Below are 27,639 nucleotides of genomic sequence, written 5' to 3'. Positions count from 1 at the left end.
GACATGTGTCATAACATCACATCAAATTGTTGAAATTCATTTATAAGTTATATCAAAGAGTTGTGATTGACATTTAAATAAAAATGATGTGATTTATAAATGAATCTCAATCTTTTGATGTGATGTTGTGACATATGTCACACATCTACAAGGAAATGAACAGCTCTACCCAAAGAGAAATCGAATCAAATCAAACTGGTTGGAAACCCCAAAACTATAATTTGGTTTTCTATCAGATCCGAACCGGATTCCTAACATAAGCCAATGCCAATCCGAAAATTCCCTCTCTGTCCATAGAGGATTTTTATTTGCGGCAGCAGTTGCTTGCTGCTGCCGATGGCTCTGATTGAGCTACGTCATTAAAATAAAAATGAACGATCTAGATTTAAACAATGAGGGGTTATTGTAAATATTAAATTTTGTTCTCACACTTTAATCCCTTAAAACTTTTTTAATTTACAATAACAGTTCCTTGTCTGAATTCCCCCTGGCGCCTGTTCGTTCCAAGGACTCTCAAACCCCATTTCCTGCGGTGGTCTTCTCGTACTCGTCGTGTGTTTCCTCGTTTCTGTCCGTTCGTGGTCCTCTCTGATATTATCGCCAATTGCCCGGAGAATTCGTCTCTACTAGCGTATTACTTCGAAAACCCTAACCCTAATGACAACCCATTGTCGGGGTCGCTTTTAGGATGGTATGGATCTGGTACTCCTTTGCAAGCTCGACGGCAAGGCAAAGCTATACAAATACTCGAGCTTGCCGTATCTCTTCCTCGCCAATAATCTCGATTACATTGTGCAAAATCCGTGCAGAAGAGCCTAACCTCCAATCTGAGGTTCTTCTGGAGACGATTGGATATTGAAGCAGAACGCGACGGCGAAAGAGTACACGGCGAACTTCGAGCGGATTGTATGGCGAGAAAACAGAACCATCAAGTTTTGACTTGCAGAGAAGAGGTTGGTATGTAGACGAAGATGAAAAAGAAACCTTCTTCTGTTTGCTACGCTTTTCCATTGTTAGCATTCTCACTAGCAGATGCTCTGCTCTCCTCTGCTGCTTCACTTCAGCGTAAATAGAAAGAAGAAATCCAAGTTTGAGCTTTGAGAAAGGGTTCTCAGATTGGTAACTCATTACAAATTGTGAGTAGAAACCCATTTATGAGATTCTGAAGGATCTCCAAGAATGGAAGTTCTTTCCAATTTTTGAACTAGCAACGGTTTAAAATACAGAAACTTACTATTTCTAAAAGATATTTGAGATTGAGTTCAAATAACCGATGATGGGGTTATTTCACCGGAGTAAAAGATCACGTTCTCTTGGCTTGTCGGAATCTGCTCCCAAATCGCAGCGGCGTCCGTGTGAAAAGGCAAAATGAGAGAGAGTTTTGGGGTTGGGTAAGAGAAGGGTTTGAAGTTGTAAATTGATAAAATTTAAGTACTTAAAATGTAAAAATAAAAAATTAATATTTACAGGTAAACTTCACCATCTGAATCTCAACCGTTGAATCAAAGTTTGTTTACGTGGCTCAATCAGAGCCGTCGGCAGCAGCAGGCAGCTGCTGCCGCAACTAAAAATCCGTCCATAGATCAGACCTTCCCTCGCTTCAGTTTCAGGAAAATTAAGATGAGCGAAGAAGAAACGAGGTACTTCTCAAAAGATTTCGAGTGGGAAGAACTAAAGGAAGAGGTCGAGAAAGATTTGTCACTACGCTATCATCTTCTCCCTTTTGAATCCTCCACTTCTTTCTCTTCGTCGTCTTCCTCTCTCGCCAACCAATCCGAAGCATGGAAGAACTTTCATAATCGTCACTCTACAGGGAGATTCTTCAAGGTTTCGATTCATTTATCACTTGAATTATTGCTGTTGTTTATCTTTTATATAATGTGTATATTCTCTTAATTAGTTAAAGGTTTTTCCAACTAAGTTGATGAGTGTTCCCCCATTGATGTTGCCTCTCTCTGGAGAACTTTTGGTAAATTCATCTTTTTCTTTTGCTTTGATGAGTGCAGGAAAGACGGTACTTATTGAAGGAATTTCCGGAACTTCTTAGCTTTCATGAAAGTGGAAAGGTTTTGGAGGTGGGGTGCGGGAATGGGAGCACCGCTCTGCCCATTTTACGGTAGGTTGGGACTTGCCCATACTTTGGGTTAATTGCTCTTGGAAAGTTAGTTTTTTGAATAAATTCGTTGGATGAGTTGATGTTGAGATCATAGCTGCCTTGTTTTGCAAGAAGTTGATGATACTAAACCTGTTTTAATTGAATGGGAATTATAGTAGTGAAACCCTGGAATCATACTTCGGTCTCAATCCCACTGTAAAAATCTCTTTCTGCCGTTCTACTTTGACAAAACTCTTCCTTTACCTGAACGAGTGTCCCCTTTGCCATTTTCTTTCCTTTTTCTTTATTCATTCTACCTGCAATGTTGCTATTGTTGGCTATGTTATTTACCTATGCGTAAGATGAAGTCGTCAGATATTGACATAGTTGTTAGTTGAAAGATGATTGGGTTTGCCTTAGGTTGTATGCGGACTATTCTAGAATTTGGGCTATCAGGTAGGCAACAAAGTTCCTTGAGTGCATTGATTCTACTATTCTTTGTCTTGCAACTCATCTAACTGGAAGATCTAATGCTGGATTTTTTGCAGTTGAGACCTAATATGTAACAACGTCAACAATTTCTTGTGTTAGGTCATTGGGTTATTCTAGAATTTGGGTATTATCCTGTACTCTACAAAATTTTCTTAAGTGCACTAATTCTAGTTCTTTTCTTTTTGCTACTCGTCTAACCAAAAATTATAGATCAGTCTTATTTCCTTAACAATAATGCTTTTCCTCCCCATGACTCTCCTCTTCAGAACGTAGCGTTCCCTACAAAACAAAACAAATTAATGGGAGTATCCCACCCAGTATCTATAATAGTCAATTCCCCATTAATTAGAATAATTAAAATTGATACCTAAAGAAAAGATGACGACACTTATATAATTACCTACCAGCTCATATACAGTCCTCTTTCCATATTAGGTCAACCATCGACACTTATTATTAACAACGTCAACAATTTCTTGTGTTAGGTCATTGGGTTATTCTAGAATTTGGGTATTATCCTGTACTCTACAAAATTTCCTTAAGTGCACTAATTCTAGTTCTTTTCTTTTTGCTACTTGTCTAACCAAAAATTATAGATCAGTCTTATACAAACTAACTGAGGTAGGCGACAGAGATCATTGCCTCTAATTTGCTCTATTTGAATTGTACTTGCGACAAGGCAAACTTAATTCAAGGGTTAGAAAGGACGGGTAAACTTAGGTGTCTTAGGGATTCTGTTATCCAAGATTTGGACTCACTAACCACAAGGGACCTTAAAACTTGCATTGTACCATGGCACACCTGCAGGTTCCTACAATAAAAATGATCAACTCTACCTTCTAAAGGGAGGGGCTCGAGCTGCAGAGAAAAAACACTGTATACAAAATTCACCATTGAAATAAGGCCATTAGAAAATTGCCATTGAATAAGGCCATTAGAAAATTGCCATTGGAGATGAGACACTTGTTCGACGGATGCACAACCACGATAAAGAATAATAACTAAACACAAAAAAATTTACATGGAAAACCCTAAAATAGAGGAAAATCATAGCCATTGTCAAAAGACAACTGGAGAAAATCTCATTGGATTCAATGAGGATGCAAAGATGTTCTGCACAAGGATAAGATCAAAGAGAAAAACAATCTAGATAAACTAAAATATGTTGAATTTGATGAGTATTGTGCTGTGAATGGAATAAGAAGATAGAAAATTGTTCTAACGAAACCATAACATAATGGCATAGCTGAGCACATGAACAAAACCATTACAGAGCGTGCCTGGAGCATGTTGTTGAATGCTGAATTAACTACAAAGTTTTGGGCTGAAGCTGTAAACATTGTTGCATACTTGATCAATAGAGGACCCATCAACAACGATTGATTGCGAATTGTCTGAGGAAGCTTGGACAAGAAAGGAGAGGCAGCAATTTGGGGTTGGATTGTGAGATCGTCGAAACTCTCCCTTCCCCCTTTTTCTCTGTGGATTCTCTCTCTTCAACAATTCAAACAATTAAAAAAAAAAGGATAAAAAAATAATCTCACAATCTCTAATACTAGAGAATCGTATCTCCGATTTATACTTCAAAGCCTTCTTTGTTCTCCAATCACTTCATTCTCTCATTCCTGGATCTTTGCACACCTCCGACAACAACCCTCCAAACCTTGCTCTGATACCACTTGTTGAGCATAGATGCACAACTATGAAGAACACAAACAAAATACACTTTCAACTTCAAGGAATTAAACGTTGCTCGACAAGATTGCCTACGTCCACCTGAGAGAAAAGGATTTCACTATTTCCTGAACACCTCACCACTCTCACACTTACAAAGTGCCACCCTTTGCTTGCACCTCTTACTTGGATTATCCCATCAAGACTTTGTTTGGAAACCCAAAACCCAAATTCTCATATAATTACAGTTCTACCATTGTGTAAGTAATTGACCTAAAACCTGTTCCAATTATAAATGCAGCCAAATATCATTATATGGACTCGTAGAATATAAGACACTCAAACCCAACAACACATTGGGAAGACAAACAATTTCAAAGGGAGCCACAAGGAGAGAGATGTGGACATGGGGAGAGTACATAGAATTAATGCATGATGTTGATGGCATCATTTCAATTACAACAGATAAGGTAATATGAGATTGCGAAAAGTAGGATGTTAGGAGCAGGTTTTACTGTGGTCCAACTTGAATGGGTAAACGAATAACAATGCAGGTGAAGGTATCTTGTTCATTGTTGCTCTCACTTGCAGTTATACATATTTCATATTTCTGAGAAGTCTTAGGTTCTTGTAAAGAGGCCTTTGGAGGAATAAATAAAGGCTCAAAGCCAACTCTGTTAAGTTTTGAGATGGATCTTCTTGATGATGTATTAAATCATCACAGTTACTTTCGTCTTGAGTTCTGGAATATCTGCAAAACTGACTCATGCGAGCGATATAGATGCAGACCATGCAAATGGCTTGTACCTTTCCCTGTTGAAATTGAAAATAATTTCTTCATTTTGTTGCTGAAAATTTGTAGTTAATTTTATGGGCATATACAATGTACTACATTGCTTAAAAGATGATATGGCCAAGGTTTAAAGCATCGGTATCAGTTTGGCGATTTTAAGAAATTTATTGTCTCGTATCAAATATTGTATCATGTAGGAAAATGTATTTTAGAGCAATCCGATAGAGAGATGTATCGATATGTATCATATCAGTTGTATCAAATATAAATACATATCGGCTAGTATCATATCATATCATGTCATGGGATACTTTAAACCTTGGATATAGCTACTATATCTACTTAAGCTTCCCCTTGCATATCTTTATATTCTATCTCCGTTTTGTTTACTACAGAAGCTCGGGATCCTTTGAAGTAGCTATTTCTCCATATTCTACAGCATATGATAAATCAGCTAATGGCACAGATGACTGGTTACATAGCAGAAACAATGAATGTTATGGAACTGCGAGATGCAGATTAAACATAGAGCATAGCTTATTTAGATGAAAACAATCTTAGGCTGGGTTACACAATTATTGAGCCTTTTGTCCAGGGTTTTTCATTATAGTCAACCACTTTGATGGGACCTAAAGTAAGTAAAAGTTAGGAATATAGGATTTACTTTATTAGTTAGTATAGCGATTCTAGTCTCTCTCTCTCTCTCTCTTTCTTTTTTTTTTTTTTTTTTTTTTTAATTTTTTATTGTTCTTAATTTATTTAGTCAAGTAGGATTCTTCGTGAGTTCAGCCTTATATTAGTTTTTCCATTCTTATTTCATGAAATCTTTTTAATCACAGTTAACCACTTCCATAAAAATAATACGTAAAAAAGGAGAAATGGAGTATGATGTTAGGATGGATGAGGTAGAGAGGCGTATCCACATTGTTGAGTGATTATTTATTCCTAAAAAAACTTAAGAAACAAAAATTTGTATGACAATTATATGAATGCTGGTTAGTTAAGAAACATTGCTTAGCTACATTTAATGTAACTGAGATGAGGATGTTCCAATAGATGTGTGGTAAAATCAGGAAGGATAGCATAAGAATTTACAACATGGAGTTGATTTGGTAGTAGCTCTAATACATGATATATTGTTATGTTGAGATTAAACCTATAAACACAGTAGAAATAGAGCACACACACCACAAAGAGAAGTATTTACTTGGTTTGGTCAAATGACCTACATCCAAGGACGATTCCAAAGGACTCACGACACCATGCACTAACCAAATCAGTGAAAACAGGAGTTACAGAGTTACACACACTGCTTGCTAGCAGTAAAAAAAAAAAAAAAAAAAAAAAAAGAACACAGAAACCACAAGATTTCACAGCCTTTACAACACCGAAAGAACCTATGAAGCAAAGATCTTGCCAAGCTTGGATGAACCTGCAAACCACGCATCATCCTCGCAAAGATTGAAGGCAAAACCACCATCAAGCCGAGAGCACCAAGGGTTGAAGAACCCTAAACCTAGAGCAGCAGCAGAGCAACCGCCGTAGCCCAAAACACAAAAGAGAGAAATGAGATGAACTCATAACCCTAAACGTAAAACACAAGGCTTACATACAAACCACTGGAATGACATAAATGCCCTCAAAATGAATTACATAAGACACCCAAGTATATGAGAATAGAAAAGACTAAATTGCCCTTGACTTGAGCATCAAATCCTACATATTATGTTGAAGTTGTTAAGTATGATGTGGAATATCTATGTAAAACAAAGGCCTTGAGATGCTTCAATACAGAAGAATGATCCGATTCAGATTGAAGGACCTATAGGAGCTAGTAGTAACCTAGAAGGTTCCTCGGAAGTGGAAAGGCATGCATAGCTTAGCCCTTATATTGAAGAATGTGTTAAGGCCTAGGATCATGCCATGTGGAGGAGAGAGAGAGGGATTAGTTTGGTTAGGGGATTATAAATAGGAGAGAATTGAGAGAAGAGGGCATCAATGTATGTGAGTTGTTAGAGCAGCCTATGGCCCACCATTTTGTGTATGAGAGTTGTTAGGGCAGCCTATGGCCCACCATTTGGTGTAGGGGGTGACTGTTACCATTAAAACCAATTTATCTTGTTTATTCTTTAGTTTTGATATTAATTTTAGTATTCGATCCATGGGTTCTTATCAACTTGGTATTAGAGCATGTTTCGGTCCGCGAGAGGAGATGGAAACCAGATTATCCATGTTTTCCAGCGAAGGGGATGTGTAGAAATGGCTTCTTGAAGTCTTGCTATTTTGTTGGGAAAACTAGATTGATGATGACCATAGGCTGGGGTGGCGATCTAACATTTGGAAAGAGAGGCTTTAGCATGGTTTTATCGGCAAAACTAGCAGGAATTCAATTGGTCATGCTTCAAGGAATCCCTGAAATTGGACTTCAATGTTGAAGGAACGACAGCAGTAGCGTGAGAAAGAGACAACACAGGGTTCGAGTAGGTTAATGGTACCCCTTGCATCATTGTGTATGAATCATCACACTCGAATCCATAGAAGCAACAAAGGATGAAATCACAGAGGATCCTTTGAAAGATTTCTGCACCATTTCAGACATTGGGTGAAAGTGTTTCGAATTGAAATAACAGCAATGAAGCATTGGTAGAGTTTTTCACAGAGAGGGAACAAGCGGCCAAAAAAAATCCCCTTGGTTGAGGGCGACTTCAGGGAAGGGAGACTCACGTATGATTGGGGGGGCTGTTACCGTGAGATTTTCGGCGTTGTTCCACTCATGATCGAGAGAAGATGGTTACATCCAGGTTGATGGCGAGATTTAAGAGCTGGAATGGATTATTATAGATCCAACGGCAAAGATTTGGGCGACGGTTATGGTTTGGATCACAGGAGAGGAAGAAGATAGGGGTTGTACTGGTGGTTCAGGTCCTAACATGGGTTGGGTTGATTAGACCCCTAACCATGGGTTAGTCATTGTGGTTAGGCTTGGAAATTAAAAGGGAGAGGTGGGCCTTTAGAAGCCCATCTAACTTGAGGAAAGCACAGCCCTCTGCCCACGTTCTTGGGTTACGGGCTAAAGCTTCACGCTTCAAGTCATGGGCTTATTACAGGTTATAACTCTAGGTCCAGCTTAACAGTTGGGATAATTGATACTCAACTAGTGGCCCAAAGACTTTACGGCCCATGTGCAAAGCACCATGGCCAAGGACATGGGAAAATCATTATTTCCCCTTCTTCTACTTTGTCTCAACAGCCAAACCCTTCCATTAGGTTGCGCAGCAACCAGAGGTGGAGAACCATTGCTTGATGCTGGTGGTAGGGCCCTCACATCTTCGATGGCATTCCCAATTCAATGGATCAAACCAGTTGAGCAGGAATTAGCGATTTGGCCTTTGGTTTCGGTTATGGAAGTGTGTATCAGCTTCAGTCAAGGTAAGCGGTTTGGGTCTTATCTTTTCAGCAACCTAGATTCCCGCCAACGTAATCACTCAGACCACAGTGATGGGAAGAACAAGTGCAGCAAGAAAGGGAACACGACCTACAAGATTTCCATCCTTAAGGGAATCGAACATTATTTCAGAAGTCAAACAGTGCTGCCAACTCCAGGACAGCAGGTGGGGGAACCTGTGTTCATTCTGGTGGCTGTAAGCCTCCTGGAAAAACATGGGACGGATTTAAAACTTGCATATGTACATCGTGAAGAGCCTGATGCACCTAGTAAGAAAGAAGGCTCGATCTGTTTATACCACAGGACTCCAAGTACAAAAGAAGAATGACGAATTTGTATTCTTTATTTTTCTCATGCTGCACTTGCTTCTATTTGCTTTTGCTGCTCTCAGGGTTGTGCAGTTCATCTCTAATTTACGGAGGGGGTTGAAGCCATAGCACGTGTTTACAGTTTTGGTGTCTTTAAAGCCCGTGAATATGGTAATTATGGCTCACCGGGCATCTCTCATCCAAACAATCACTTGAACATGGAGAAGCTTGGGAAGGTGACTTTTCCAAGAAATTTGTTTTTGAGGACTCGCCATGGTTGTGTGGTAAACATGTGAAAACTAAGTCTTTACTTTTCCTTCACCTTGAGGACAAGGTGAGTTTCAAGGGGCTGGTAGTGTTAGGGCCCTAGGATCATGCCATGTGGAGGAGAGTGAGAGGATTAGTGTGGTTAAGGGATTATAAATAGGAGTGAATTGAGAGAATAGGGCATGAAACGTATATGTGAGTGGTTAGGGCAGCCTATGGCTGAGGGCACCATTTGGTGTAGGGGCTGATTGGCACCATTAAACTAGTTTATCTTCTTAATTCTTTTGTTTTGATATTAATTTTAGTATTCGATTTGCGGCTTCTTATCAGTGTGGCTTTGAATAGAGCTCATCAGAGGCTAAGGATCGATGTAGCTGACGCCATTTAGTTGGGATAAGGCTGAGTTGAGATTATTTCCATAACAACTATTGATTTGGGGAGTATTTGGCTTATTATAAGCCTATGCCTATCTTTTTGAATTTTCTTAAACATATTTAAGGGTCAATTTGATGGATTAATGAAAAGCTTTTTCTTTGGTTTGATTCCCTGAAATTAGGCTTGCATCTATGAGATATAACTGTCTTCACTTTTGTGGAAGTCAAGTGGTGTAGTTCAAAAACAAGGGCAACAGCATACCACACCATCTAATTGGAAACAGAAATGGACTAATATTTGTTACTTTGAGTGTTCAATGGGTTGTATGGCCCAGGGGCTTCATATTTTGGGGTCTACTTTTCCAAGGGCCATTTCTATAAACCCAAACATTAGGTACTTAAGTCCTCATATACAGGATTAAGTAGTTAGTAGCTCTTAGTCATTAATAAGTCAGACTGGACAATAATGAGAGACGACATGATGTAACACAATAGGAGTCCCCCTATCGTGGTTTGCTTATTGGTTTAGGCCTTACATATTAGTGTCCTAGTCTGATTGAGGTTCCTATTAAGCTTTAGGCTTAATTAGGTAATAGTTATATTTGAGTTATGTTTCCTTTTGTAATTCTATTTCGGTTTATTATATGTATGTGTTGGCTTATACAGTAGAATAGAGGTTCTATCACGCAGCCCTGTTTGCCAATTGGTTTCTCTTCTTCTTCCTCATTCTCTCTTTCTCCTTCTCTTTACTTGAGATTGGCTATAGACTAGATTGTTTACATGGTATCAGAGCATGGTGCAAATTTCGGTCACATAAAAACCAAAATCTCCAGGTTTCGACCAAAATTTTAGTCGAAACTTGGTACTTTTCTTCAAAATTTTGACCCTAGATTTTGGGCCTTATATGACCCCCATTTCATATGATTTCTTGACTCTTATCTATTTAAAGCATAATAAACACAATGGAACTAGTATTTTGTCAAAAAAACTACTGAAAAGTTATCATTCAAGTATATTACAAAATGATTGGTTCCGACAAGTAAAAATTGTATTGCATATAGGCATAGAATCATCTTCATCAGCATGCATGAATTGTTTGATAGAATGGTTACATATACAAGTCAACAAAATTCAATGACCAACTAGATCAAGTGATGGTGTCTCACATATATTAAGTTTAAGCCCATATATCATGTATGCAAATTTAGAAAATACTTTTTAAAATTAGAAATTAAAAAAATAGTAGCAATAATTAAAAAATAAGTTTGACAACACACACTCATAAATCATAGTCCTACGTATATTAATTTCAAAGCAATACATGATCATTTAAGGAATGAACAAAACAAAAATATAAAAAAGGGAAGTTTGGAATTGTTGGGTATAGCTGTTGTGGCTTAAGAGGTGTTTGAAGGCAAAAGAGGAATAAAAGAGGTGTTTGAAGGTAAAGGAGTTGTGGAAATTAGGTGAAAATGGGATAGAAATCAACAAAAACCAAGGAAAAACAAGTTGGAGTGTCAAAACCTGTGAAATTTCGGTAGTATCTATGTACTAGGATGAAATCTTGGAAGTTTCATCTCATTTTTTGAAAATGCAGGCATTTCGACCGCTTTGGTCAAAATTTATTCCTTGTATCAGAGTTGTAACCACTTGGTGGTTTGAGAGTCATTTTCTTTTGAGTTTTCTGGTCTTGTTTTGCTTTTTATGGATTTCATACAGTGCTAGTTCCATCATTGATGTTTGAATATCTCTTTGAATATTTATTTGATTTGTCATCTGAAGACAAACTTTGTCTCATGCTGGTTTTCCATTGTTGATCGAGTTTGGGGTTCTTTGATGAGTTGAAATTGAGGAGGAGAAGGATTTCATGTTTAAAGGTCGATTCTATTCACATGATCCATAACAAAATGTTATATTGGTTTGTTGAGTCATGGAGTAGGCTTTGAGGTACTGTTTTGGAAGAGCATCAACCTTGTGTTTAGTGCTCGGGAAATTCCTTCTTGGGTCTTCCAGTTGGTTGTTGGTCAATTACTGCTAAGCTGAACACCCATCTTGTTGGACATTTCAGATTCTCTGGTTCATACTATGAATTTTCACTGAGTTGCAGAATTTGTACTTCACTTGGATCTTGTTGAAACCAATTTGCGTCCTCGTTTTCTGCTATTTATTAGATGCTGCTACTTCTCCCATGGTCCTTCGTGAAGTCAATGGGTGGAGCACAGTTTCTTCTCTGTTGCTGGTCACCGGTTGTGTGAGTTTGAGGAAGGCAATTGTGATTCCTTTTTGAAAGTTACTGCCTTGTTCAACTGGGTTTTCTCCTCCTGATTGTAATGCTGAAGAAGTTTTCCTTAGTTTCCCTTTGTTTCTGCTGGTTTAAATCTTAGAGCCATGACTGTGAAGAGGTAGAAGGCAGTCAGAACTCCAAGAGAAATCCCTTTTCTTGGGATTTAAGTTAGTTTCTTTTAAATGTTTTTTCTGATCGACATTATTAACCCTGTACTTTCTTCTATCCCACCTTCTATATCCCTATTTTCATGACTTGGCTGCACATTACATCATGTTGTCTCTCATTATTCTAATTCTGGGGAAAGAAAAAAGAAGTGAAGAGGTCCTACACCTTGCCTGGTGTTACTCTGGATTGCGTATTCAAGAAATGAAGAGGTCCTACACCTTTCCTGGTGTAACTCTGGATTGCATATTTTTTTTTCTTGAAATGAATCTGAATTGTGTATTATATAAGACACCAAGGGCTGGACTAATTTTCTGATCTATCGCAGAAGTCTTCTTCTCTCTCAGTCGCATTGCTTTCTCTCTGCTCTTTTGTTCTTTACAGCTCTTGATTATCAAGGTTTATATTTGTTACCTTTCTAATCCTGATTTTAGATACTTAATAATTCTGTGACTATGAACTTGCTCCCTATCCAGCTGTTGGATGAAGACTTGATTTCAGTATATTTTTCATCATATCAGTAGGTAGGTTTGGCTAATGTTCTGTTCTCATCAAATTAGTCTTCTGTGAACTGTAATCATTCTTTATTTCTGGTATTTCTCATGTCCAGTGGTTCTGTTTGTTTTGGTTTTGTGGTCATTTCTGCTTTGGGGATTGGGATAACAATATCATAGATGTCTAAGTGCCATGAAAGTTAGCAGTGGGCCCCAGAGGGACGCTAGGTTGGAATCCCAAGCAAATTGGGTGGGATTCCAGATTAGATATTCATTATTCCCCCCTTCTTTTCATCTGTCAAATCATGTTTCTGTACTTCTTGTCTACCCAGCGCATAGTAGTTCCAAAATTTCCAACTAAAGTAGACTTCTCAAAATCTCTATTCTGTTTTGATTTTCAAAATCAAATCTCAGATCACTGTTCTGATTTTATCTTGATATTAACCCAATGTATGATTTGAGTTTCTGTGTCTCAATTTCCTGCTTCAAATATTGTCTTGTTTTAGTTCTTGAGATCCAGCCATCAGGTCTGGTTCATACTCACAGTTTTCTGCAGAAGGCAAAATATTTCTCTCCTTTGGTTTCATAACAGATATTTTTCGTGCATCTTTATCTCAGTCTTTCTATTGCTATTATCCTTGCATTTTTTAATAGAGATTTGACATGATTTGGTTTTTATTTAGTGGAAAGCAGAGCATTGCAGTTTATGCTTGTGATTGCAGTAAGGAGGCTCTTGATAGGGCTAAGGAGATGATAGATGCAGCTGATGGAAACTTAATCAAGGATAGATTCCATCCATTTGTTTGTGATTTTTCTCAAAATGGATTTCCGAAGTGGTTGGTTTGTGATTCTTGCCGAAGTGATTCTCTGCAAAAGCATTATGGTTTCTCATCAGGTTGGAAATCAGATTCTTTACTGAAACAATTCTGTTCTGCTTTCATAATGGTCTTTACCATTTATTTTGATGTATAGGTCTTGGGTTTCCAAGAACAACCATGGCCCTGAAGAACAGGATGGACTTATTTTCTTCTGTTGGTCATGGCCAGATGGAAGTGAAGGAATGGAGTTGAATGTGTTATCGTCCAACAGTGATCGTTGTTGCATTGGTGTATTTGATTTTATAACTTTGGTATATTCACTACTGTTCCAATTTTTTTTATTGCATGATTTGCATTTGTACATTTTCTTGTATGGTTTGACATTTAGGTCATTTGAAACGCTGAATATATCTTGTGGTTCGTTAGTGATAAATCTAGTTTCTTATGTTGTCCAATTGGATGATTTATTGAGCTAAAACTTACTGGGTGCCCAAGGTATTTTGAGACCTCCAGTTTTAGTGGATATTGATCTGAATATGGACATGAATCATAGAATGTATTGTCTAACTTTTTCTTTTTTAATTTAATTTTTAGGTATTCACATTATCTTCCTTGCCATTCCAAAAGATGCCAAGAGCCCTGGAAGAATGCTTTTCTGTTTTAAAGCCTGGTGGACTGCTCTTATTTAGGGATTATGGTATAACCTGAACCAATAGTATTATAAATCTTTATTAAATAAACTATCTCCACCAGTTTATATTGATTTTGTTCCGGTTGAAAAAAAAACATGGCTACCTGTGCACAGGCCTTTATGACATGACAATGCTTCGATTTCCCCTGGAACAGAGAGTGGGGTTTAGAGAGTACACACGTTCTGATGGCACTCTTTCTTGTTTCTTCTGTTTGGATACTGTGAGGGAACTCTTTGTAGGTGCAGGGTTCATTGTGGTACGTATGATCTCATCTCTTGATTTTGATATGACAAGCTTTTATTATTTGTACTCTACTTTCTAAGTTGTTTGAAATGAAAATTTTGAAGTGGAACCCTTGACCATGACTATGGGAGCCTCATGCTTTCTCCTTGCTCTTTTTTAATTTTTTTTTAAAAAGAGGAAATTACATTCCTCTCCCCTCTACTTCGCATCATGGTTATTAAAGCGGCAAAGCGTCCAAAGAGATTGGGGCTCCGTCTTGGCGATTAGACAACTAAGCGGCGCTTAGGCGGCAATAAAGCGACCAAAGCAGTTCAGTCAATATTTTTAATATAACTCCTTTTAAATTACTTTTTAATACAAATACTTTTTATAATAAACTAAAGTACTAAACAAACATTCAACAATCACATTTATAAAAATAAAAAACATTCAAGAATCACAATTATGAATAACAATATTATTCATATATAGTTTAGTGAAATTATTTCACAAATTATTTTTAACATGACTTTTTTGTTAAATATACATGAATAATATTCGAATTGGAATCAGAATTGATGTATCCATTTTTTCCTTTTTTTTAACCAAATAGTGCCGACATAATAAATTAATAGATCTCATTATTCTGATTTCTAAGTCATTGTTTATTTAATGATTCATTGATTATCAATGTTGAATATGGCTCATGCTTCACATTCTGTTGCTGACAGGCACTTTGGGCCTCAGAGTTCATTTGCAAATTGGGCCTCGATTCCGAAATGGCTCACCTATTTAAATTTATATACGGCATTGTAGAATAAATTATGATTAAAAAAATATAAAATAATATGCACAAATTACAAAATGTAAAAAAAACGATTGCTTTAGCATCTAGGCGGCAATATGGCACAAAAGGAGGTAAAGTGGTAGTGACTAAGCAAAAAAGCGGCAAGAAATCAGAAACCGATAGTTAAGCGGTTCAAAAACCGCCTAGGCGGCTGCTTAGGCATGCCTAGGCGGACGCTTTAATAACCATGCTTCGCATTAATATAAATATTCATATTGAATCATCCTTACAAATACAACAACAAAAAACCATCAAGGCTGAAAAACCTAGATCTTCAAAGGACAAAATGAGTATAAATAATTAGCTTAAACTCCATTACCAATGAAATAACTTCGTCTAGCATAAATGAAAGAAAAAGGAGCATTAAAATGAAAAAGAAAACCCGAACAGTTCATAGTTGGATCAAAAGAACATTGGACGACATTTTCTCTGCTTGTAAAAACCAAAATAAGTATAAAGTGATAGAACAGAAGCATAAAACGATTAAAAGAAACTACTAATCTATTAAGAACAAAAACCACCAAGGAATTGAAACTCTTCAGGGAAAAAGTGAGAATCAGCTGCTATTGTTTTCTCCAGTGTAGGAAATGGAGTTGGCTCTGAGTCTTTTGTCTCTCCGTTGTCTTTTGGTTTTCTTGCTTTCTGCATATCAGATCCAATTTTAAATCTTTGGAGAATGAGTTTGGCAATAGATGAGAGTGATATGATACGAGTTGCAAGTCCTCATAATACATATAGGAATTTGGGGCTGGGTTGCAGTCTCTTGAAAAAATATATATTTTTTTAAAAAGACCAGAGGTGGAGATATGCATTTTGGCCCGGTTGAAGAAGATTGGAGATGAGTTTTATATGGAGAAAGAGTTGAGTTTACGGGTTCAGAGTATTAAAGGAGAAGAAAAAGAAAAGAAGCAGAGGGGAAGATTGGTTTAGAGGTTTGAGCCTGGAGCTTTCAGATCAGACAATGAAGATGATGAGTACGCTTAGTTCTTTTATTACTAGGTAGAAAAATCTTGGAATATTTCACTATATAAGGATAGTTTTGGGAGGGGAATGTATTTCCTCAAAAGTTAAAGAATGAGAAATGCAATCATTCTTGATGATGTAAAAGGAAAATTGGGAGTGTAAAAGGAAAATTGGGATTAAGAAACTGTCTTAGTAAGATTTATCTTTCAGACGACTTCCATGGTCAAAAACAGTATTTCTTCTCACTAGTTATATCTGAAGAAGGTGAGAATATTACTCGTAATAGACAAGAATGACAGAGATTTAGGCAAAAGAAAAGTTGTTCCTCAAAATCCACCAAGACTAAGACCTGTCAAAATTTCAAAAAACAAGTGTTGACAGAACCCAGCCTCTTGTCCCAACCTAATGGGGTTGGCTACCTAGATCCAAATAGAAAGAAGTATGCAAAATGAGGTCTTAACCTAAAAAAGAAGGGGAAGAAAAGGGGAATGAAAGAGAAAAGGAATGGAGATTAAAAAAAAAGGGAAAAGGAGGGGAAATAGATGGGGGGTGCAGAGACTAATGAAAGATGGAAATTTAAATAGAAAATGAATGATAAAATATTTAAGGGGAAAGAGGCACAGCGCAGCACATCAGGAGAAACTGAGCTTGATATCATGTGCAAAATGGACCCTTGCCCTTTAATAGGCTCTATGATGTGAACAAGGGTCCACCTTCTGGCCAAAACCCTGGAGTGGGCACCAGGGCCACTCCAAAGTGGCACACCTAGGGCTGGCCAAACCCTCAAAGAGCGGTATTTTGGTCAATTTTAGCCCTAATTAGTTGCTGCATTTAATTTCAGAATTTTAGTTTTATATCTCAGAGTCTAGTTTCGTTTATAAGTCTTAGTTGGAATTGGTAGTGGAATTCTTGAGTCCTAAGGAGTTCTTTAAAGTAGAGCTCTTATAGATAGTTATTCTTTTATTTCAAGAAGATTTTAATTTATGTGGTTGTTGGTAATTGTGAAGGGTATCCTAATTTTTAACCCTAGTTAAGTTTGTTTCTAAGTTTTAGTTGAGTCCAAATAGAGTCTCTCAGCTTGAGTTAAGTTCTTTCTTTTGATGTAAGGCTATAAATAAGCCAGTCTATTATTGTAAAACTTAGTTTGCGTTGGATATAGAATTGATATCACTTGTGGGACATTGGCTCGTGGCTTTCTTGGGAGGGCCTGGTAGATTTTCAAGTATTCTTGCCTTCAATTGCAGCATCTTGGTTCAAGAACCAGCAGCATTCATCTACTTCCACCAGCCTACAAGTAAGTACATACTCCTGCCCCTTCCCCTTAATCCCTAACCATCGCAGCCCCTCCCCACCCCTTTTTCTCTCTTGCACTCCTAGGAAACCCCACCCTCCTGCATAGAAGCTCCCTCTCCCCTCTTCCCCACCCTTGCCAGCACCCTAGCTCCCTTCCCCTACCGCCTGCGACACACTCCAGCCCCTCCCCCACCCCTCCGCTATCCTGCGGCTCTCCATTCCCTCTATTCTCTCTCGGCCTCCCTCTCTCTCTCTCTCTCTCTCTCTCTCTCTCTTCTGACTTGTGGCAGATCTGAAAAACAGAAAAGAAAAGAAGAAAGAAAAGGAAAAGAAAAGAAAAGAAAAGAAAAGCAATGGAAAGGTAAGGAAAGAAATGAAGATTAGAAAGATCACCCAAGATCCATTCAAGAATACAAGAAACCTCACGACTTGGATCCAACCCTTTTCCATATCCCTAAAATCTTCCCTAAACCTTACCAAAACAAACCAAATTATTCCTTTCCTTTTCCTACCAACCATAGGGTAAATTTTTTTATCTTTCAATATCAACCCATAAGGATTTGATAAAACCCTAATCATCACAACCCATATCAATCCTAACTTCTCTTGAGGGTCTGCCCATAAATTATTTAGAGATCCACGAACATCCAAAACCACCCCATAAGTCATCCAGAAATTTTGAACCATCTCAAGTAAACCCAAATCGTCCCATAGGACTTCAAAATTATTTGCTGGAAGATTCTAGGCAAACCCATAGTTTTAGGGAATTCATCCAAGAAACCCTAACCCTAAAATCATGTTCACATCACTCTGTCCAAGATCATACTTAGTACAAGACCTAGGCTATGTGTCCTCACCATTTTAGGTCTACTTCTAGTTATTTAGCTCCTTCCATTGAATTCATTTCACTCCTCACTGGTTCATCCCCGGGCCTTCAGTGAATATTGATGACAGCTTCTTAAATGACTCTCTTGGAGCTTGTCATTGAATAGAGCAACTCCTGAGTCTGTTCATATACATATTTCTGACTTTTTCCTTCCTTGTTTGATCGCACATGCATCTTAACATCCTTGCCTCTGCCCTCTGCTCTACAAGGCTTGTCAATATGAACCTCTTAACCACCCAACATTCTGCCCCATAAATCATGGTTGGCAATATAAAAGTCCTATCAGTTCTATAGAACTTTTCTTTTGGGCTTTAATGAAATATGTCCACTCTCAACTCTGAATGCACCTCAACTAGATTGGTACTTGTGTTAAATGGAATGTTCTAGGTTTTTTTTGGCATTGGTAAGATGCTGAAATCTTGCCCAAAACTATGTATAAATGTTGTTTTGTTGGTGGATTTGACTTGGTCAAGCTCAAAGTGGGACAAGTATCAAGATATCACCGAACCTTGTACCATGCTAAAAAAAACTCACCTTTGATAAATATTCACAAACTAGAGGGGATAAGAAGGGGTCGGGGTATGAGTTGTGAACATTGCCATGGTTTGTAGTTGACTCAAGGTGTTGAAGGAGGCCAAGTGCCAGGTGAACCAATAGGCATCCAAGGTGCACATTTAGGCAATCAAGCCGCCTACCTTGGTGGCCATGGCATTTGCCTAGGTGATCTTGGCAATCCAGGCACCTGGATGCCAGGTGGCATCTTGACAACTATGAGTTTGAGCTAATGGGTCCAAAGCATCCAAATTTGTTTTTTGGATGAATAAATAATTATATTAAAAGAAACAAGAGAACAAAGCCTTCAAGCAAAAGACCGAAATGAAGAACTAAGACCCCAGGAGACAACAATAAGCCTATTCCTTGGGGTATCATCAACCGGGGGATGGGAAATAGCTAACAATCTTGAAGATACATCAAAATAGATTGCATTCCAAATCTTATCTATAGAGCGGGATTTGGAAGTCCATCTCCGAATGTTGCGCTATCACCAAAGGTGATGAATGGATGCACAGTATACTAGCTTACCGATCCGATTGCAGATGGAAGTACCTGAAAAGTTTCTCAAAATCTAAGACCAATCATGAGTAAATATGAAAGAACGCCTCAAACGGGGCCAAATGGGTGCCAGGGCTTTTCTCCAAATAGATCTTGAGAAAAGGCAAGAAAAGAATAGGTGCTCAAGGTCCTCCAAACCATTCCAACAGCGGATGCAATTGGGGTTTGCAAGGATGTGGCAGCTAATAAGGAAGGATTGGGTAGAGAGAGCATGATTAAGGGCCCTCCAAAGGGTAAGGGAATGACGGGGGATGAAGCTTTTGAACCAAACCAAGGGGGGCCGGGGGGTTTAGGGTTATAGGCTCTGAGGATATTCCAGGCTAAGGATGTGGAGAAGGTTTTGGTGGGGGAGGGAAGCCAAATGGGAGGTCACTAGATGAGCGAGAGAGGGAGGGAGGGGAGAGTTTGCCAAACCTATGTGAGAATGGGGAGAGGGGTAGGATTCTAGGAGCCATTTTTGATGAAAGTAGATAGGGGGTGGATTTAGGATACGGGAGTCATAGACAGCACGGGGGCCAAAGTAGTTAAAGAGAATGCCCATCAGATGCCACGGGTCAAGCCAAAAGGAAGTGGAAGAGCCGGAGGAAATAGTGGTAGAAATTGTCGAGATGGCGCGGGGTGTAGCAAGAGAATTTTCTTCCAAACTCATAAGGGGTTGGAGGGCATCGGAGTAGTCCAAAGGGAATCAAACCGGAGAAGATAAGAATAAACCCATTTAACCCAAATGGAATCATGCTTTGAGGCAATTTCCCAGATGAGCTTGGGAAGATAGGCTAGGTTAACATCTATAATCCGACGGATTCCCAGGCCTCCTTCAGAAGTAGGGCGGAAGATGGTCAACCCACTGGTCGGATGGATGAAACGCAAGGTTTCCTGCCCTTTCCAAAGGAAGGCACGAAACAAAGATTCCATAACATGGATGGTCGATTTGGGAACGGAAAAGATTCCACACCAATAGAGATGGGATGATTGAAGAACGGAGCGGATGAGGACCACTTTGCTAGCAAAAGACAGAAGCTTGCTCTTCTAGAGCTGAAGCTTCTTACGAATATGATCTAGCATAGGGAGACAGTGGTGGCGAGTGAGCCTACCAGGAATGAGAGGGAGGTCAAGATAGACAATTGGAAAAGAGCTAGGCTTAAAGCCCGAGAGCTGGAGAAGGGGAGCATAGAGATTATCAGGGACACCGGAGAGAAAGAGGGTGGATTTGTCAAGGTTGACCCGAAGGCCATAAAGGGATTCGAATTGCGAGAGAGCGGAGAGAATGGAGGAGATGGAGAGGTGATCCGCTTTAGAGAAGATTATGAGATCATTGGCAAAGGCAATGGGTAAGATTAAGGGATTTGCACTTGGGAATGGGGGATTTGAACTTGAGGTGATCCAAGTTCTCAAAGGGAAACCTTCAAATGTTATATCTCATACCTTGGAAGCAATTGTAATGAAGATTTTAAGAACGTCGGAGAATAGAAAAGAAAGGGTTCTTATAGTTCACAGTTCTATGAGAACCTAATGTAGATCAAAACACGAAGAAGAGGCCAAAACAACACTGTTCATGTGAACAGTTTCACAGCCACATATTTACTGTAGTAAGAATATTATTAGGAGATATCGTGGGACCCAAGGCCAGCTTACATGAAGGCTTTATTGGAAGTATCAATTTTGTCCATGCATTGGGGTATATTTGTCTTCTTCTCTTTAGTATTTGAAAGTCTACAAGAGGCTTGAGTCAGAATGATGTTAAAGATGGGGAATACAAGATACTAGAGCCAGGGAAACAACAATGGAAGAGACATATAGAGTGGGTTCCACAAGGAATTGGCTGCAGCATCTTTAAAGACGTCTAAAGATTTGGGACTCCACTTAGTTCATCATTTCTATTTTACCTAGTCTCTAATTTTGTAGTTTCTACTTCAGATTTCCAGAAATCAAGTTGAGTTAGAAGTCTAATTCTGGGCACTTTCTAGTTTCCCGCTTGTTCCTTCTACATGTCACTACAGAGAGTGAACTAGTTAACTTCATCATATTTTTATCTACCCTCTAAAGACAACTTAAACTGTAAAAACAAAAGTGTAATACTTCAACCAAAATAGAATCATGTGTGGACATCTCACTTGTTCCCTCTCTCTCTCCCCTCCCCCCCTCCCTTGCAGGCTCTCTCAGCTGTTTTCTCCTCCTAACAGTGCTCCTCCTCCCCCCTCTTTTTCAGTTCTCTCTTCTTCTGTTGCTCCTGTCTCTCCCCCTTATCTTCTGGCCCTCTGCCCTCCCTCCAACACCGCTTCCCCTTTGTTGTCCACATTTCCTTCCTGCCCCGTCAACCCAAATTTCTCCCTCTCCCTCACCCAACCTCTACAACTTCACAACCCCCACTCCCCGCTGAACTCACCCTGCAATTAATCACCTGTATCTCTTTCTTCAAAGGCTACCCACTCTTGTTACTCCTTTCCCCATGAAGATCTGTCTCCTTCGGTTCATCCCATATCAATCATGGTTCAAGTGATTTCTAGGTACATGAAGATGAATCCTGTGAACCCAATGAGATGAGGCTTGATGTGTTTCTGGAAGTAATCAAGCATAGTATGCAGTTTATCTCGACTAACTAGAGAAAGCTTTGTTTATTTTGTAATTTGAGGTTTGAGACATGAACTAGGTTTGGTTTTTGGCATTCAATTGGGTGAGATAAGGTTTCGGAAGTGGAAGTTTCGGAATTTATGATAACGGGCAAACCAAGGTTGTCAAGGCGTTGCCTAGGCATCCTGACCCTTTTTTGCATCAAGGTGACCTGGTGTCGCATTGTCACCTTGGTTTTCGTAGCCCTCTATCACCTCACCTCGCCTTGTCACTTGGATCTTGATTTAGGACAGACGTTAATCTTCCGGAAGCTTGAGCAGCTGGAGATGGTAACCAGCAACATTTAGGATAGTAATTCTGCTTATTAATATTTCCTTGTTCTTCACCGTCATTATCTTCATCAACAAAAACAGTTTCTCCCTGTTCTTTAAGTATGGTAAATGATCATGCTTCTGTAGAGATTCATGGTGATAATTCAGTTGGGTTTCAAGCATGGAAGATGGGGATTGATTTCTTGGTTCACGTCTGATTGGACTTCTTGAACAGCTTTCTAACAATGCCACACTAAACTAGAGGTTTGAATTCCTGCATGCTAGTGGTGGTCAGAGTTCCTTCTCTGGGTCGCCACCAATGGTACCGCTTCTGTTCTTTCAATGGCTTGTTTTCATATGTTTTAATGTAATAAATGACTCGTTAATATTGGATCCGGAATTCGTTTCTGCAGTCCAGTTTGAAAGTGAGGTTTCTTGAATATTTATATGGATTTATAAAGATGGTTTGTCCATTGAAGCAGCTCTCATCACACTAGAACAATACTTCTTGATCCAAGATTTCCAGTTGGGATGGATAACTTACCCATTGTTGGCCCTAGTTCCCACAAATTTGATCTTTGTCCTCGGTCTTGCTCAAGCTCTAGGTAATCATGTTTCCTGGTGATTCGTAGAAGTTTTTTTACATGATATAATTCTTGTGCATTAATAAATTGAAGAGTCAAGAGGGGAAGATATCCTTGATGTTGTCATAGCAACTGGAAAAAAGGGGGGGGGGGGAGTTGGTAGAAGGATAGGCCAAGAGTGAGTGGATATTTAGTGCAATCTGTGTCTTTTCTTGGTTTGTGAAATTATTATTTGAGCCCTTAACATATCAAATAGCATAAGTGAAAAGTGGGGTTAAAATTGTCAATGAAGTGACTGTTTACTGAGTGTGATGACATGAGAGAAAAGCCTTTGTTGTAACTCAAGTCTCAACTTTATAAGTGACTTTCTGATTTTTAGTTTCTATTTTTGAGGGTCTACATTTGAGCATATATATTTGTAACCCCCCTTTGGATGCATTAGGTGATTAAGTTGAGATATTGTTTTGTGCAAAGTTTTCTTATCCTGGTGTGAGGATGAGGGCTGAGAGAGCCTGGCTAGGAATCCAAAATCCTATCTTCTTTTGTCCTATTTCTGTTTTCTTGTTACTCCATTCTCTCTCCTCCTTTCCATCTGGTGCACTGCATTGCTACCCTTTGAAAATTAGGTTCTGTCCCCAATTTTTCCAAAGTTTTGCACACATTAATAGAAGGGTGCTACTGCTCATGTGATTGAGTTTGCTGCTGCGATATGTGAAGATCATAACTAGCGACCAGCCATCAGACTTGACTGGTATTTGGAGCATATAATCCCCTCAATACCCTTACACTTGGAGACTCTTCTGGTTGGTTTGGGTTCTGGTCACTGAGTTTCTAAATCTGATTCCAGTTTCTATTTTGTTCTGCTGCAATCTGTCATTGATCATGTTGTACGGTAGTTTAATTGATTAGACTCCTGCATTAGAACCTATATGAAGAGCCAGTCTCTCTACATAGGCTATACCTCGGATGCACTATATTGTATATGATGCAAACTTAAGGTCTAAACATCTAGCTTTCTGGAGTGAACTTGAGGCCCAATTCACTACCCCAAAAAGCAAGTTGGCATGAGATCTTAGCAAGACCTTGGCAAGTCGTTGCTTTTTTGGGACCAACTTGATTGGCCATCTTAGGGGGTTTTTCTGATAGGGGATAGGGTGAAACTTGGTTTATAGCCTATTTTAGATCTTTTGAACACAATAACACCATTCTAGGCCTTTTGAATACAATGGTACCATTAGATTTATGGGAAGAAAAAAAAAGGTTCTAATTAGAGTTTGATTTCAGACACACGACCACTACAAGAAATCTAAAATACCTTATTCTGCACATAATTTATTCATAAGAAAGGTAAACAACTCAAGTATTCCATGTAAAACAACTTCAACTTTCTTTGGCATAATTTATATTTATGTTTATGACCTCCTTATGAATAATCAATTATAGTAATGGGTAATGTGAGATGAACAATATTCGGTTGGTTACTAAACATAATTTATTGTATAACAAGAAATAGGTTTGGTGTAGTTGGGTGAATAATATATTACGTATAATCGTTTTGCTCTAAATTCTCTTATTTCCATTTCATTTGATTTCATTTAATTCAACAATTGATAAAATTATAAACAAGTAGAATTAATTGCATGCAATTAGATCAATAAAATCCTGATATTGATATGTTATGATTCAGGTTAATCCGTTTATTTGGAGAGATAATGATAAAGAAAAATAAGACAAGAGTTTACAAAGGAGATTCACAATATGGTGAGATTAGGAAGTTGAAACTAGATATTGTAATAGTATATATATCGGCTTTGCTTTTGGTTTTGGTTGGCTTTTGTTGGTTCGCTCTAGTTTTGATACCCCTAAAATATTATTAGTGGGGATGGGAGCAAGGTGGAGGTTGGAGAGGAGAAAAGCAAGGTTTTGTTCTAATTTTCGTAATTTTATCATTTTACTCCTAATAAGTAGTAACTCTACACATGTTCGTTAATGGTACCAACATAAACAAAAATTAACAGTTTATGGCGATAAATCATAAGCAGCCTCTGATCTGTTTGTGAATTTATGTTTACATTGGTTTATTTTTAAGAGAAATATGGTCAAATCATACCAAATTCATCTTTATATTTATATGTCAAATAATCATAAATTTAAACTACAGCAAAGAGAACCTTCAATAACCATTGGAATGTTCAAACATTCTCTTGGACGTGCTTGAAAGTAGACTAGATTGGTTGTATATGTAAGCTGTATGTAGTAGCAATTATTATAGGGGCAACTCTAATGACATTTTAGGCAAAAATCAACCAAAATCATGAAAAACTGAGCTTTCAGCAGCAACTCATAGGAATTTAGCCATGCTGGGGCAAGAGATATCTCGTTTCTATCAAGTTCTGGGTCCTTTGCGCTGAGTTGGTTCAAAATCTGGTTGAATTGAGTCAACATCTTTAGTTGACCGAGATATCTCATGATTTGCGATAGTTTCTTTTTTTTTTTTTTCCTGCCTGGGATCTTGTCTTGCCTACTGGAGAATGTGAGATACTGATCTCCTCTTTGAGGAAGCTCGTTCTGGAAATTTTTCTTAAAAAAAAGAAGACAAGACTAAGGGACCTGAATCTATTTCCAGAAATATCCGGTAAGGCTGAATGTGAACCAGAACTATGACAACTGCTGCCTCTTAACCCCCAACCCCAAAACCAAGAAGGCTGCTAACTGGTGCTGTAAAATATTTTAAATTAATATTTTCTCAGTTGTTAGCTACAGAAAATTGCAGGAAAATTGATGCTGCTAAATTTCTGTTAATATATGGAGAATGAATGTCAAATGATTTGTACATGTTTTTCTTCTTGAGTACTGCACAGTGATTATTTTGTATGCTTGCAGCTTGAACTTGAATATTGTTGCATCAAGGCTGTGAATCGGCGAAACAGGAAGCAGATGCAAAGAGTTTGGGTTCATGGAAAGTTCCAGAAGCCACAATGACCCCTATTGTCAACATTTCCATTCAAGAATTCCAAATGTATATATGTATGTTGATTTCTATCCAACGGTTTCTGACTGAAGGATAATGGCTTTAGCATTTGCATATTTGTCACCTTTAGAGAGTTCAGTATGATCACTGGAATGTCATTGTCTCATTTTCTAATCGTGTATTGAAGTATATTAAATGTTCCTTTTTCAGCATATAGTATCATTGCCACATTTGGCCTCATGTTGGAAGGAAAAATCTGTGCATACCTCTTCGTTTCTTCCAGTTTCTTCTAAAGGATCCATCTCAATAATCACAAAACAAGCTTTTCAAAGGGGTTTCTCTGTTAAAGCACCCAAGTTATCTCATGCCATGCGAGGGATCAAAACTCAGGTACATGATTGTAGTCAAATATTCTGCAGGTATTAATTTGTCCACTATCTTGTAAAATGAAATTGAATGACTAGTTGAGCCATTGTTGTATGCCATTATGGATAACATTACAAATATCTCGAGGGACAAGGGACCTTGGTATCATTTGAACTATTCTCAGAGGCTCTTGTTAGTTGTATATTTGTAGGGGTAAGGTTTATTCCTCTGGGTTTTATCCATTAATAGAGGCCTTGGAGAACTGCTGTACGACTTCTGATATCAAACTGGTTGAACCTGGAGCTTAGGTTAGGGTTTGGCAGCTGAAAAATCCCCATGGAATCAAGGAAGATAGCCATTTTGTTTGGTGTTTCTGTTATCATTTTCGTGTCCTGGATTTCTAATTAGGATAAAATTGGTGCATCAAATTCAGAAAATGAGCAGATGTGGATCAAGCTCTTTTATCCTCGATTCTAATTTCTGCTGGAGAGCCAATCTTGGACTTCAATCTCATTCTCAAGTTTTCTGCTGAAACTTCTGGGGGTTTTGTTAGCAAGGTTACAGGCAGGCATATGGCAATATCCCATGCCAGGTAGTCAGCTTCCTGAGAAAACTGGACTAGTATGATTTTCTATCCTTGAGTAGCACTACTAGAGGTCACTCACTCATCATATTCCATCTAGATTTCTATTACTCCATGAGGTTTTTAGAGTTTCCATACATTCAAATTCAGTTTTGTTCCTTGAGCATCCTTCTTTGCTAAAGAATAGTTGTCTTTCCCTTTCTTTGCTAAATCGAAAGTTGTATCTGATCCCATCCTCAACCGAACTTTTTGCATTATCCTTAGAAGTTGTGCCACAGTAGTGTATTATAATCAAGCAAATGACCATTTCCCTCTCTTCTTTTATCATCTGGTCATGCTGTTTCTTAAAATTTTTCCTCATTCAGGTCCTCTTTGCCTCTTTCCATTGGTACAGACTACAGAGTGCGCAGAAAACCATCTACACTACAACTTGGTATTTCTAGTTCAGGGCAATCAAGTGATGTACCTAGTAATTAATCATTTTGTAAGTTGGATTCTTTCAATCTTACAGAATAGCCAAATGATCAGCTTGTTGGTAGGTTGGTATCAGCACTGCCTTAACTAGAAATGGACTGAAGTTCCTAGTTGGTAGGGCTGATCAGGTTGACAACCTTTTGAAATTTTTGCTCAGGCTGAACCCAAAATCTCTGCAATGAGGGGAGATGCTGTACTTGGTATGGACCAAGTTCACCCAGTAAAGGTTTGAGGAAGCAAATGCTACCTTGTGTGTGTTCTAGACTGTCGCCACCGTCAGTTTTCCGATGCCTTGATTGGTGCGACTTTTCAACGTACTCTTACCAACCCCTAAGAATGTGGCTCTAGAATGTCTTCTTCTAAAATAGGGGAAAGCCCCCGCGCTATCATACAAAGTGTCAACCATAAGTTTGATTACATCGCGTTCCGTTCGAGCTGGGCGATGAAAAGTTTGACAAACAATAGTACGAAGCCTTCGTTATAGATAAAAAATTTCACATGTTCAAATCCAGTCATCCCATCCTAAACCTAAACCTTCTCCTCTGGGTTCAACTGAG

General features: G+C 38.5%; 1 protein-coding gene across 3 annotated transcripts; it reads left to right on the top strand.

Moving 5' to 3' along the window:
- The first annotated feature begins 592 nt into the window (after positions 1 to 592).
- Positions 593 to 27,022, top strand: LOC149028335 (Methyltransferase family protein). Of its 3 annotated transcripts, none has more exons than XR_016169956.1 (8): positions 593 to 1,827; positions 2,007 to 2,116; positions 13,075 to 13,286; positions 13,438 to 13,520; positions 13,804 to 13,906; positions 14,015 to 14,157; positions 25,572 to 26,049; positions 26,974 to 27,022. XR_016169956.1 is itself a non-coding variant. In XM_089135913.1 (8 exons), exons 1-7 carry the CDS (start codon positions 1,621 to 1,623, stop codon positions 25,668 to 25,670), a joined length of 957 nt encoding a protein of 318 aa, XP_088992039.1. In that variant the 5' UTR covers positions 593 to 1,620; the 3' UTR covers positions 25,671 to 25,715; positions 25,870 to 26,941. The 3 variants fall into 3 exon arrangements, 2 of the variants coding, with proteins under 2 accessions (XP_088992039.1, XP_088992035.1); XM_089135913.1 differs by lacking the exon at positions 26,974 to 27,022 and having other exon boundaries at positions 25,572 to 25,715; positions 25,870 to 26,941; XM_089135909.1 differs by lacking the exon at positions 26,974 to 27,022 and having other exon boundaries at positions 25,572 to 26,942.
- Positions 27,023 to 27,639: the final 617 nt, after the last annotated feature.

The sequence above is a fragment of the Hakea prostrata genome, chromosome 1, assembly GCF_041222555.1.
Source record: "Hakea prostrata isolate BN-2017 chromosome 1, UWA_Hpros_2, whole genome shotgun sequence".
NCBI lineage: Eukaryota > Viridiplantae > Streptophyta > Magnoliopsida > Proteales > Proteaceae > Hakea > Hakea prostrata.
This window is presented reverse-complemented; position numbering and strand designations above follow the sequence as displayed.

Bases quoted from the DNA above. Each gene is read 5' to 3' on its own strand.
- LOC149028335 (XM_089135909.1), top strand. From the start codon at position 1,621: ATGAGCGAAGAAGAAACGAGGTACTTCTCAAAAGATTTCGAGTGGGAA. The intron at 13,287-13,437 runs GTTGGAAATCAG...GGTCATGGCCAG, and splicing joins GCATTATGGTTTCTCATCAG to ATGGAAGTGAAGGAATGGAG. The intron at 14,158-25,571 runs GTACGTATGATC...GTATGCTTGCAG, and splicing joins TAGGTGCAGGGTTCATTGTG to CTTGAACTTGAATATTGTTG.